The sequence below is a fragment of the Botryllus schlosseri genome, chromosome 3 (genome assembly GCF_051294905.1).
Source record: "Botryllus schlosseri isolate E-star chromosome 3, Bs_hap1, whole genome shotgun sequence".
NCBI lineage: Eukaryota > Metazoa > Chordata > Ascidiacea > Stolidobranchia > Styelidae > Botryllus > Botryllus schlosseri.
Genome location: NC_137238.1, coordinates 3,960,040 through 3,973,849, shown reverse-complemented (window position 1 = coordinate 3,973,849; position 13,810 = coordinate 3,960,040). Strand labels below are relative to the sequence as shown.

Genomic DNA, 13,810 nt, shown 5'->3' with positions numbered 1-13,810 from the left:
CAATTGGTCATTTATCTCGAATCAAATAACGAATATTAAGTTAAATATACATGCTAAAATGCGTTGTATTGCTCACGCACACGTAGAACTGCTAATAAAATATGTCAGTAACTGTATAGCTACATCAGGGGTGTCAAACATACGACTCACCAAATGATTTCATTCGGCCCGCGAAGAAACTCTGAGTATATGTTGAAAATTGCGTAATTTTATCCAACACATTTCTCGAATTTGTATTAGGCTAAGAAATACCACTAATAAATATTCCTTCAAGATAGCAAATTTCGAGTATGTTCTTGTTCATGGGCCACATTATAACCACCCGACAGCGGATTTGTGATTGTAGTCATCCTCAGGAGAAGATCGCTGACATTGACACCCAATTCCGAGAATGCGAAAAAGTGCATATATTGAGTTAAGAGTTAGTAATATTTTGGAATCATTTGACTGGTGCGGCCTGCGAGTGATCTGAATATTTGAATTCGATCCGCGACGTCAGTGAGTTTGACAACTCTGAGTTACATGCTACATTCTCTTATTATGTCAGCCAAAATAGAGGATCGAATACGAAGCCTCGACAAGATAAAAGAAATTGATATCGTAAAATACACTAGCCATCTATACACATCCGTGAGGATATAAATGCATAGAATATATTTGTTCGATTTGAATCATACAAGAGGGTTGGTAACGGTGAGCACGTGTAATGTAAGGACAGAGTCGTCCAATAAACAGCGATACGTTGCTATTAAATTAATTTGCTACTACGACAACGTAAAGTGTGATCATTTGGTTTGCGGTCAGTTTATTTGTGATGTAACAATGCAGGATTAGTGAAACGTACAACCAGTGAATGTCTGGTTGCTCTCACAAGTTACAACGGCGTATCGTGAATAATCCGAACATGCACAAAATGCATTGATTTAGTCGACACCGTTTACTTGATGACTTGAAATTGACTCGTAAATTTTGCTCCGAGTCACGAGTCAATCCACATTTTTGAAGCGCCGAGTCGAGTCAAGTCAAGTCATGACTCGAGTCATCCCAACACTGGTGATTAGTGACATCGTGATTACTGACTGGTTGAATATCTTTTGTTGTTTATAAAAGATAAACTCATGCTTTCGTAACTGAATGCTTGAATGAGATATGACGTCAATGAAAATTTCAATTAGAAAAAACGTGAAAAATGAATTTTCATGTGTTCATGAGAAAAATTTATCGGTTACATGAGGAGCACTGTCAGCAGTAGAGCAGTAAGCAAGGCACTCAGGTAGCCGTGTCCGTTAGGTTAGCAAGGGACACCGATTCATGGGAAACATTTATTGGTTTCTTGAGGACAGACAGACAGACATTTTATTGCTTCGTCAAACATAAAAGTTGACTGGAGGTGACGATATGGCCTATAAAATCCTTGTTACTCGTCACCTCCATGGCAGTGAAGTAATCAAGTGCACTCATCCCAATAAATATAACAGTGGACAGTGAGCGAGGAACATAGTGAGCGAGGCACCCGGTGAGCCGTCAGGTGCGCACTGATTCCAATCTGACACTTGGACAGCTAGATGATTCAAGAATGTCCTAGGGCTGTTCAAAAAAACTTTTCCTTCAGATTTCACTGGCTACTTGATAAAATTGTTAGGTTGGTTAAAAAACGCTGCACACCAAATTTAACTCAATTCCAACCACTAGAAGCGAAGTTGTTGCAGTAGAAAAATTTGGATTTGAATAAAATAGTATTTATGGTGACTAACTCCTCAATTATTTATTATAAAATCATGCAATTAGAAATTTTTCTACTGCAATAACTTCGCTTCTAGTGGTTGGAATTGAACCAAATTTTGTGTGCGTCATCTCTACTGACAGCCTAACAATTTTATGGCGTCGACAGAAATATTTTGAAATTTCATTTTTCAATTTTTTTTAATGATAAATTCAAAACTTTCTACTGCAAGAATTTTGCTTCTAATTGTTGGAATTGAGCCAAAGTTGGTGTGCAGCGTTTTTTTTCACCAACCTAACAATTTTATCAAGTAGCCAGTGAAATCTGAAGGAAAAGTTTATTTTTGAATAGCCCTAATGTCCAATTAAAGTGAAATGCCAGAAATCTCATTCGATTCTAATTTGGGAAATGTTTATGTGCTCTTAATTTCAATCTAATTTCTACATATATACAATTGAATAATATGGATATAAACCCGAATTTGTCAGCGATAATTGTCAGCAACTAATAGAGAATACAAAAGAACATCAACAATCGTATCACAAAATATGACGTCACTGGCAATAAATTTTGAATAATCGAGGTGCAGAGATCGCGTAAGCTCAATGTACTATTTTAAGATGGTAAATGAACTTCTTCTGTTGGCACAAATCAGGTTGATATATTTTAATACAGTTGATTCCTCCTCTCACAATCTAATCACTGGTTTTCTAGAAAATGCTGCAGGAGAACTTATAGTTTGTAACGAGCGAAGCTTGGTGTGCAGGCATTTGCCATTCTTATGGTTGTGAAAGTGAACTGTAATATGAAATGAACTGAACATGATTTATGTTGTATTTTTGTCTAACTCGGTGTGGATTCAGTAATTCAAATCTGATTAGGAATAACGTAATTATCGTTTTAACTAGATTTAGAAAAGCAGAAAATTTTGTACTTATAGCCTGCAACTCTGCATTGGAGACAGACGGGACCCATCACGCTGTCTTTTTTTGCAGAACATTATCATTATCGTACCTATAGCATGTCCAATGAACATATAATTAGTTAATCATGTCGATATGTATGATGATACGCCGTTTTATGCGGCACCACTCTTCGATAGTTTCCGCAAGAACGTCAGTGAAGGATTTATTCAACTACCGCGAAAAAAGACAAGCCCTTGTGTACGGCTGGATTAGGTCTGTACGTAAACACAAGAAAGTCACGTTCTTGGATATCAACGATGGCTCGTCGGCGACTAACTTGCAAGTTGTTCTGCCGACTGAAAAGTTCTCCACAAATTTTACGTATGGAGCCTCGATCGGAATAGAAGGAGAATTGGTGCCTAGGATTGGAAAAACGCCCGAAGTTGAGTTCCTCGGGGAGAATTTAATCCACCATACAGAGTGCGATTCGTCTTCATACCCTTTTGCAAGCGAATGGAATTATCCAAACGAATTTGTACGACAGTACCCGCATCTTCGACCACGACAGAGGACTGTAGCGTCGATGCTGCGTGTTAGAAGCAAGATTGAAATGCTCATACACGAATTCTTTCGAAGCAAGGATTTCACGCACGTACACACCCCAGCAATCACTTCCAGCGACTGTGAAGGCGCTGGAGAACTATTTGCTGTCACGCCGAATAGCGTATCCAGCGATAATTCCCGAAATGATAACGAACAGTTTTTTGGATCATCCGCTAATTTGACGGTTTCTGGACAGTTACATTTAGAAGCTTGCGCAATGGGCCTGGGTCATGTGTACACATTAAGTCCGGCGTTCCGCGCCGAAAAGAGCCGTCCCAAGACTCATCTTTGCGAATTTCACATGTTAGAAGTCGAGTTGGCGTTTACAAAATGTTTGGAGGACTTAAAATCTATCTTAGAAGCTAGTGTTAAACATGTAATCTCACAGACGTTAAAATTATGTGCGGATGATTTATCTGTATTCTACGAAGGCGACGGTTCACAGTCTCATTACGATACTGTGAAAAAGTGCGCTGTGGAACCGTTTCTCTGTATTGAATACAGTGAAGCGGTGGATATAATCAACTCTAATTTAAAGTTAATCAAAACTGGTGCTATGAAATGGGGTGACGATTTAAATGATGAGCATGAGAGGTTTTTAACGACATACCACAACGATAGTCCTATTTTTGTCCAAAATTTCCCCTCGTTGATAAAGCCGTTCTATGCCTTGTCAAACGACGATGGTGAAACTTCCGCATCTTTTGATCTACTGGTTCCGAAATGCGGCGAAATGGCGGGCGGCACTGTGCGCGAACATAGGTACGATGTGTTGCATGGGAAGCTGGAAGGTCTGGGTCTTACCGAGCAGTACAAGTGGTACTGTGACCTTAGGCGGTTCGGTGGCGTACCGCACGGCGGGTTTGGTTTGGGTTTCGATCGTTTGGTTAAATTTGTTCTTGGGATTAATAATATTCGGGACGCGGTGCCTTTTCCGAGAGCTCCCAAGTTTTGCATGCTTTGAATGATGGGCTGTTATCAGAGGTGATCAAGAAATCAACGTGCTGCTCATGTAGAATCAGAATTAACGCCGTGATTTTCTACTCTATCACAAGTAGCAGTAGCAATTTCAAAGACATGTCAGAGCTACATGAAGCAGAAGTAGAAATTTAAGATCTGAATTGTACTTGAGTAAGCATTTCCAAAGAGTAGATTTGCTCCATAGTTGCATGCCTGAAACAGTTGCTCGGCGTGGGTCGCTTTGGTAATTTCCAGGGGTCATCTTTGTGGCTAATGTGATGCAAGCATATCCGAAAACTACTCTATCCTTAAAAAAACAGTGTGTAGTATGCAAGTAGTTTGCCTTGTAAGGTGTTAAGCGGGAGTGCACCTGCACATAGTTCCAAATCATAAGCACCTGAGTAGCACATGTACCGTAGTCAAAAGCTACTTAACACTTGGTAAATGTGGAAGCCCTGTGTAACTGACCACCTCTTAGTATTATGTGATGTAACCAAATATCGTTTGCTGGAGAAACTTCAAGATTCACCATGTACTGATAAGTAAGGTGATTTTTTTTTATAAGAAGAAACGTTAGATTTTGACTAGAAAAATCAAAATTTTGAGATGTTTTTACCTTGAAAAACTTAATTTTGACCTCGTGTATGTAAATTACCGTAGGTGTTTTCCAACATAACATTAGAATTGTACTACTTATCTTCATTTCTGGTTGGAACTGTCTGTCCTTTTGAAGTAGTTTGGTCTGAAAAAACATTTTTGATGTAACAACTGACAAAGTTTCATGTGAAAAATCTTTATTTTAACGAAATCTGGACCTATGCAGAATTCCAGTAGATACATTATGGTAGAAATATTTAATATATTCTGTAATGCAACGAAAGTGACTTTCCTAGATTCTCTGGTAGAAAGTGTCTGTCCTTACTAAGTAGCTTGCCAAGAATGGAGAAAGGACGTTCAACAGCAGCAGTTGTTGGCTGGCAACACTGAAGTTGTGCGTACACTGCTGGTGACAAACCGTGTTGCTTCATTCTGACAATGTTGTCCACATCACAATTATTCATCATGCATAAGAATCTATGCCCACGCAGTCTTGCTTCAGTTAGGATATTGCGGTACGTTGAGCATAACGCCATGTCAACGTATTTGTTTCATTTGATAGTTTATGATTCACAATGAGTAGACAATGGGCCGTTTACAACGGTAGGCCTGTAAAGTAGGCTACAAGCTGCAAAATATCAAATGATAATAAGATCATCCATAGCCTTTACCAAACCTATGGTTCATTGACAGAGCAAACGTCTACGATACAAACGAAATGCAAGTTGCAAAAAATTTTTGACTTTCTAAACAATTTTTTGACCTAACGCTACAATTTTGACTTGTCAAAAAAGGTATTGATTCAGGCTTTTGGAAATGTCGGATTTTTAATGCCCTAATTTCATAGTACCTAGCTACAGTTGAATTTGTCACCATGATGCCCAAACACTGGTGTAGACTGTGCCCGTCGCTTGTGTTCGCACCAGTGGTAGGACATTATGTTGAAGACAACTTCGAGTCACTTTCAAGACTCACTTGACTGACAGTAATTTTAGCAAAAAAGTAAACTTCACCCTGTCAATACTTGTCTGTTAATGTTAGTTTTGAAATTTTTGAAACGGCTGTAGGCTTACTTGGTCTGTGCTGCTCCCTGCAATGAACCACTACTGGCTACTAAAAAGAATACGTTTATGACCGATTAATTATTCTGTTCTGTAACCGACTGTCATGGTCCATTACGGCTATACCTAGACTGTTTCGGACAGCAAAATGCGGTATCGTCTCATGCCACAGATGTTAATATGCCACAGGGTTGTTACAAACTGCAGTGAAACAATATATCTTTAATGTGATGTAGATAGATATATGATGTATGAACCGGCGTTGTATACTTTTTTAGCAGGATAAAAGGTGCATATTTTGACTGTCCACATCGTTCATACACATACTGCTGTCGTCGTGTTGAATTATACTCGACTCAAATCCAAATACTCGACTTTGCCATGCGTTGGGAACCATTGCACTGTACCGTAGAGCGTAGGCTACTCTTCAGGTCAGAGTGTGTCTTTCAGTGTTCCCCTGATTTTTTTCCCGCTATGTATGAGTATCGGGACTATTCAGCCCTTTGTTGATATACGGTAACTGTTGACCTCTTTCTTAGCTACGACTCCGCCATGTATCGTAGGTCTACATGCAAAATCAGGTTCAAGTGTTCTCGTTGTATCCTTTTTACAGAGTGAATCAGTTGAGCTTCACCAGCGTATGCACTGGTTTTACATGGTTTGGTACAGCGCCCCTGACATCACGTTTACCTAGAATATATTGTCGTACTCTTTCAGATATTACCAATAACACCGTTTAAGATGGTGGCGATTTTCAATTTTCAAAGTATGCTAACGGTCATACTGCTTCTCATATGCACCTGTGCGTACGTCAGAGCGATGGCCCCAAGCCTGCTGGACCGCAACAAGCAAGGAATCTTGGGAATATTTTGGAAGTTTGCGAGGATAGGAGAAAGACTGAGTCCTTATGTGGCGTTGAGCTGCATCGCGATGGGTATCAGTGTTCTGTTTTGGTGAAAGCGAGGACGGGAAGATTAATAGACCATACCTGCAGCCCGTTCGTAACCGGGCAGACTGGCAATATTTATTTTTGATTAATGTTGTATGTATTCTATCTGTGGTATGTTCTTCAGTGTGTCTAATAAGTACAAGCCAGGCAAGCTAACACTGGCCTGTCACGCTGCTATTAATAATAAATATGACAACAACAGTATCGCAAATTATGCGGGACTTGCGGTCACTTACCAATGTTGACATTGACTAATTGCGATTTCGGACAATCTTTCAGTGTATTGTGACTTTCTTCAATATGATGCGACTGCCAATATAAAAGTTTCCAAGTGGCCATTTATTCAATTCGGGTTTTTGAAGAGAATTGCTGAATCAACAATTCAGGAATGTAGAGTCTGAGAGTCACGAACTGGGGTGTTTTGGGCCCTTGGACCCAGAGTTGCACTTTTCAGTATATTCGAGTCTGAGTCACGAAATTCGGTGTGAAGCAGGATTGTAATGACTCGACTCAAGTCACGATTTTTTGGTGACTCGACTTGACTCAAGTTAATTTTTCAAATGTGTTTTATGACCAGAGGTGGTCAGTAACGAAGTACTTCTACTTTTTCGAAGTACTCAAATAGTTTTCCTCTACTTCTGGTACTTACTCAAGTAGATCTGTTTTTCGCTACTTCTACTTCGTAATATTTTGTGATCTACTTTCTTTGCGCTATTTTCAGTTTGTCAATTAGAAGTAGTTTAATCCTCCAATCAGGAAGATAGCCTGAGGAATTTCGGGGCTGTTTTCACGGAGTATCAAATTTAATTTTTATAAAAGTTGAGAAAAGCCCAGAATTTTCGTCACGCTTCGCGCTGTGGATACGGAGTAACATGATTTCACGAATATATCGGTGAATATAATTTCGGTAGCGGGTTGGCGCGGTTCCATTCACACCGCATTGTCGTCCTTCGCCCATATGAAATATTTCATCACAGTACATATGACTCATCATTGAAACTGATGTTTCGCAATATAGCATATACTTATCATATTGTAATCCAACAGTTCATGGCGTGTTCTAATGTGGAAAAGTGGACTCTGACTTTTTTTTCAGTTTTAGAGCTGTTTTAGCATACCACCTTCGAAACTGACTAAAGACGTGAAATATATTTTCCTCTTTTAGAAGTAGTAGGCCTATTTATATTTCACGTTCAATTCCCAGTATCATATACTTTGAGTTCTAATTAATATCAGTTCTTTTTCTGGATAACATACATGTTGAAGTATATATAAAAGCAAGTGTAGTAACGCCTTTAATTTCCGAAAATAAAGCTACACAATATGGCATTTTTACGATCCACCATTAACGTTAACTAATCGCGCAAAGTGTTTACACCGTATCCTTGCTCTTCGACTAAACTACGGGCCCTATAATATGGGGGAGTGCGCCATACCATGATATTTTCTAAAACGTGCTGTTCGAGAGGATTAGAATCGCATTTCCATATCAATACTATCATTTTCATTCCATGATGCGGACGAACGCTCATGATGTCGAACACTGGATACTTCCTGGTATGCATCAATTTGAATCAAGCTCGGTACCTTTCGCATAGCTCAATTTGCACCTTTTGACAATCCATGCGAACGAATTACGATCGTTTCCACAACTACTTACTTGAGTAGATTTAAAGTCAGTAAATTCTACTTCAAGTAGTTTCAGGTTGCTTATGGAAGAAGTACTTCTACTCGTACTTGAGTAGATTTTTTCGTCGCTACTTCTACTTGAGTAGCTTTCTTGACTACTTTGACCACCTCTTTATATGACTCGAGACTAGGACGTCCACGACAGACATTTCATTGTAATTCCGAGGATAGTAAGTCACCTCATTATTGGTATGAGGTCTATCAGTCCTGATACTTGGAAAATAGGGCCAGAAAATGTTAGGGCCGAGGATAATAACGATATTATGAAAGTGAGTTTGAAAAGTGGGCTGAACCGGATTGAACAACAAATTGAACAATGACTTGGACTCGGACTTGACCCTCTACTCAGTGACTTGGACTCGGACTTGAGTCGATGGAGAATTGAAAATGACTCGACTTGACTCGAGTCAAAACTTAAAAATTGAGATTGACTTGTGACTCGGAACCTTGTGACTTGGTTTAGTCGCAATTTTTTTTGTCTTTGCAAGTTGTGTGTTGCAGCTGCTCACTAGGGTTACCATATTGTATGTCCTTTTTTTAAGAGGATTTGCGCTTTTCTTACAATAAATTGAAAGCATCCACGGAGGACGCCTAAATGTCCACTTTTTTGGGGGAAGTTGTCCTCTTTTTCTAGAAAAAGTATCAAAATGCGATCAAAACCTCGACTCTGATGCAGCGAATGTCAGAGTTGGCAAGGAAAACAACGAAAAATACGGCGCGACGGGTAGTTCGGGAGTAGAGATGGGAAATATGCCCTTTTTTATTTTATTCAAAACACCACATGTTATCGTGAAAATGTGGGTAATTTGGGAGTTAAGGCAAAGTGATGACCTTTATTTCATTTTTTTAATCAACACAGTGCTATTTGTCGAAAATTTTTCAAGATCACGAGTTTTCTTTTCCGGCACTAGAGCTTTCAGAATTTTTGAAAAGTGGCCTCTTTTTCGGATCTCAAAATACGGTGACGTAGTTACCCACCACCTCTTACTACGGGCCGGGGTTATTAGCATTCCTAATTTGTATTGTATGTACCCAGCAAACACGAAACAGCCCATTGAGGTTAAAAAAACATTTTTATTTGGTTCATATTGAAGACTAGCAGGATAGTTTAAAGTCGGTTTTTGTGTCGACTCAATTTAACGCGTTCTTCACGCAAATCGGGATCGTTAATAAAACGTTGATAAAACTGTGTATCTACAATGCTTTAGAACGTACAATCGATGGTCAGAAAAACATCCTGAGATACTAACATCCCTGTATTCCCATATTTAGGCATACCTGAGGGTGGCTGCGGACACATACACGTATCACAGTACACATTGCCTTTGATGAACTTATAATTCAGAACGTAACGAATGAAAAAATAATCAAGAACGTAACGAATGAAAAAATAATCAAGCCAACTGATTAGTCTTCTTCGTCTTCTGATGACGAGGATAAGACGCTGCTTTCTGCCTTTTTCGCCCCCATAGAACCCTACAGAGAAACAACAACATTGAATGTTAAAGACATAAATTACCTGGGTAATTTATTTGTTGTTGATATTATAACTAATTTCGAGAATTGCCTCGCGGGCCACTTATCGCCGGCGGGCCTGCCGTACTTGAATGAATGAAGTCCATGTCAAGTATGCATATGGAAATCATACCTTCCATTGACATCCGCCTTTCTGATGAGGGAAGTGGCGCAGCGCCTCCATGACAACACGAATGTACGTTTTTTCGGTCAGAGCCCCACCATGGATCCTTTTACAAGCTCCTTAAGAAGCGATATCACAAACATTACTGATACTATTTACAAATCACAAAAGTATTAATATTTAGTGTAAATCCTCAGTGGTTCTCAAACTGAGAGGTGTGAAAGCATCACAGGGCAGGCACGATGCCCATCGAGATATTCGATGTTTCTTGGCCTTGAAATGAGTTTCCCTATGCCAGTCTCATGCCAATATAACTTAACATTTGCACACGCTGCGCAGACACGGCAGTCCTACTGTAGAAGCGACAGTTCAGGCTGGTAACATAGTGTAGCCAGAATACCCTGCATGCCGCCAAACAATGTGTTGGGGTCGCTAATATTCTGGCTGCTCGTTTTAATATTTTTGATATGACGATAAAGGGGTGGTGGCGAAAATTTTAGCTATTGTCAAGGTGGCTTGTCAAAAAAGTTCGAGAACCACTGAGCTAGCTCAACATTTACATGGGGTGTAAGGTAGGCTACTGAACACATATAGATAGGTTCGAAGGTAAACATAAATGTTGCTCACTATATATGATCTTGTACAACGCGAGCTTGTTAAAAGCCTCCTTCCCAGATTTTCCAACACGGCTGTAACTGCTCCACACACGGGTAGTAGCGACCTTTTTCATGATGGATCTGAAAGATTGGCCAATTGTGTCGCCTCCAACTGAGCTGAATCCAGCTATCTGAAATCATAATATACAAACAGAATTATTCAAGTGCAACGATCATACCCGACAAGGACTTCACAAAAAGACTTGGACAATTAGAAATATTTTAGCTTTTCCTCATTAGATTGGAATTACAGTTAGATATATTTCCGAATCAGAGTAGAATAAGGATTATAGCTACACAGCAGTTGTCTGCAAATTAGATTTAAATTAGAATTATAGCTACAGTTTGTATACAAATTAGATTAAAATGACTAAATTCGAGAAAACTCGGACATCGCATCAAGTTCCAAATCATGGTCCATTCTTATTAAGGACATGAGAATAGCAAATGTCTGTACCGTACAGCAAGCTTGGCTTGTTTCACACAATAGGCCTACAGCCGCCTTTACAGGAAAACCAGGAATTGGATTAGAAGTAAAACAAAAATGCATAATCATGCATCCAAGCCTCTTGCTTTGAGTCTGGAGTTTTAACTAGGATTGCAGAAAAGTTGTGAGAAGACTGCTAACGTTACGTCACTGCTATTTCAATGCAATGTGCTGTGTACCTTTCCAGTTGACCGAACAGTAGCTATAGATATAGATATTGATAACTAATCTACGGATAGATGTGCAACACGTGGCTGACGGTTGAATGCTGAAATTGATGTCAGTTTCAAATTATTGTTTTTTTTCAAAATAAGTTATTCGCCTGTGTGCAACAACACTATTCCGCACTAGCAGAAACGGCTTCGTCGTTGTACTAACGCATGGTGTATCATATCTGTTCGTAAAAGGGTAATGTATTGCATCTTATCAATTTATTTCTCTATTCTCTATTTTGGCTGGTAAAGTTACCAGTTCTAGAAGTTCTATAAACAGAGGCTGTGCAATTACTTACGCAGTTTAACAGTTCTGCGTATATGTGAGCGATACAGCGTCTTCTTGCGCGTATATTTAACTCTATATTCGTTCATTGGCTCAGAGTCAATTACCGCTCAATCTGTTTCAGACAGCTAGCAAAATGCAATGACATAATCATGCCTCATACGACGAAAAGGCACCTTGACTTGAATTTTGACTCAACTCGAGTCACATACAAAAATCGAGTGATTTGACTCGAGTCACCTTCGAAAATCGATTAACCTGACTTGACGCGAGTCAAAATATACAATATGGCGGTATCGTATCTACAGGGGTTCTTAAATACTTTTGGTCATGAAACTAAAATGCGGATATTCGACCACCACATTGTTTTCAGAATATTAAAATGAATCTAGTGCACATAACTATCCCCGCAAAGCATGAAAATATAGTCTCAATTTACTGAAGATACCTCATTACTCTAAAGAACCCTATTGAGGGATTCTGGGTACAGCAGTTGCAGTTATTGCTTCACATCCACGAATCAAACATTGATACTTGGTTTGAGATTGAGTTTTTGATATCATTATAATTATCAAAGTCAGTCCGGTTAAAAATTCTAGACATACCGAGGGAATACTACGAAAGTATGTAAATCCACTTTTGCGATCGTCTCAGTGTGATATTGTGACAGTCCGGTCTGCCAAGTGGGAAGTTGCTTCTGCGTTGGATGAACTTTAAACTGCAATTGTATATCATGTTTTGCTAGCCATAAGTCTCAGAAGTATTAGAAATATTCAGCCTCATACCTGCGGTACAATCTTTTTGTAGAACAGTTTAATTCACTTTCCGGTCAAGAAGTTTACCAATTTTGCCAGCTCTTACGCATCTGCTTGCTCTTCCGAAAAAAATCAGTGCTGCTGTTTCTGAAATCGAAAGCAGTAGGTGGTAATCTTAGCGCTGGCAACTCGAGCTCAAAGTTTTGTTTAACCGGTCTCAATCGAAAGCTACTGTCACATTGATTTCGAAAATATAAATTAAAATTTGGTCCGGCCACTGGTACCCCCCGAAAATAACCCTCAATGTCCGAATCTACATTGTTTCTAACAATTGTATCGCCCGTAGACAATAGTCGAATAAAGTCTCTTTTCGACTGTGACGCCAACAAGCGTCTCGGCAAAGTCGAGCTGTGTTCCCCATGATTGTCAGAGTATTTTGCGACATATAATTCAATGTGACCCGAGTACGTCGAGTAGTTTTTGCATTTCGCATCATCGCGCATCCACGAATTTTGATCATACAAATGCAGCCTACCTACGCATATCACTGCGGAATTCGATATAGATGCGTACTTCCTTGCACGTAGCAGATGAATCCATTCGGCTCTTTGTGGGTCATAAATTTCATCGGAACTGACAATATTATAACATAGTTCTAATGTGAATGAGACACCAGTGCGATAACACACTAGGTGTTCTCTGCGCATAACAGGCTAATTAACGAAACAGTGTTTATAGTGCATCATAGATAGATAAATTGTACCTATAATTGGGATGTTCGGCAGTTTGAAATCATACATTTGCGATATCTGCGACGCCGATCAAAACATGGCGGCCAAAAACCACTTAGATCACACACCACTGTTTATGCCATTTTTGGTTTGGTTAGGATGCCGTTTAGGACTTAGCTGAATGAATTATGAGAATGAGCCGTTTTGTCAATCAGTCGGTTAATCGCAGAGAATAACTGGTGTGTTCTCATTTCTATTTGTCCAAATTTTTATATGCGCGACAAAAAATATGAAAGTAGGCTACTTGCATTTTAGGACGTATTTGCGTTTACAGCGATTGATGCGATGCAACCAACTCAAAGTAGCTGCAACCAATGTTCCCTCCAATTTTTCAAGAGTCTGCACGCACTCAACTTGGACAACAGTGCGTAGCGACTAAAAAAAGGTCATCACTTTGATGTTTTGTGCGCAGCTTAAATTTTCTGTGCCCAGATACGGTGTCAGCATGTCGCAATTGCACACTTGAGCAGCTTACAGGGAACATTGGGGTCAAGTGT

At 39.5% G+C, this 13,810-nt stretch overlaps 1 protein-coding gene and 1 long non-coding RNA gene across 3 annotated transcripts; one reads left to right on the top strand and one right to left on the bottom strand.

Annotated features, from left to right (window-relative positions):
- The first annotated feature begins 2,623 nt into the window (after window positions 1–2,623).
- Window positions 2,624–5,448, top strand: LOC145435610 (asparaginyl-tRNA synthetase-like). The gene has a single exon (XM_080312900.1). The coding sequence runs from the start codon at window positions 2,774–2,776 to the stop codon at window positions 4,193–4,195; it is 1,422 nt and encodes a 473-aa protein (XP_080169026.1). The 5' UTR covers window positions 2,624–2,773; the 3' UTR covers window positions 4,196–5,448.
- A 4,400-nt stretch (window positions 5,449–9,848) lies between these two features.
- Window positions 9,849–13,794, bottom strand: LOC145435619 (uncharacterized). 2 transcript variants are annotated; one of them, XR_013913909.1, is made up of 6 exons: window positions 13,058–13,794; window positions 12,553–12,669; window positions 12,373–12,485; window positions 10,754–10,913; window positions 10,136–10,245; window positions 9,849–9,963 (listed from the first exon to the last, which is right to left on the bottom strand). It is a non-coding gene; the product is annotated as an uncharacterized LOC145435619 (long non-coding RNA). The 2 variants fall into 2 exon arrangements; XR_013913910.1 differs by lacking the exon at window positions 10,136–10,245 and having other exon boundaries at window positions 9,946–9,963; window positions 13,058–13,434.
- Window positions 13,795–13,810: the final 16 nt, after the last annotated feature.

Bases quoted from the DNA above. Each gene is read 5' to 3' on its own strand.
- LOC145435610 (XM_080312900.1), top strand. From the start codon at position 2,774: ATGTCGATATGTATGATGATACGCCGTTTTATGCGGCACCACTCTTCG.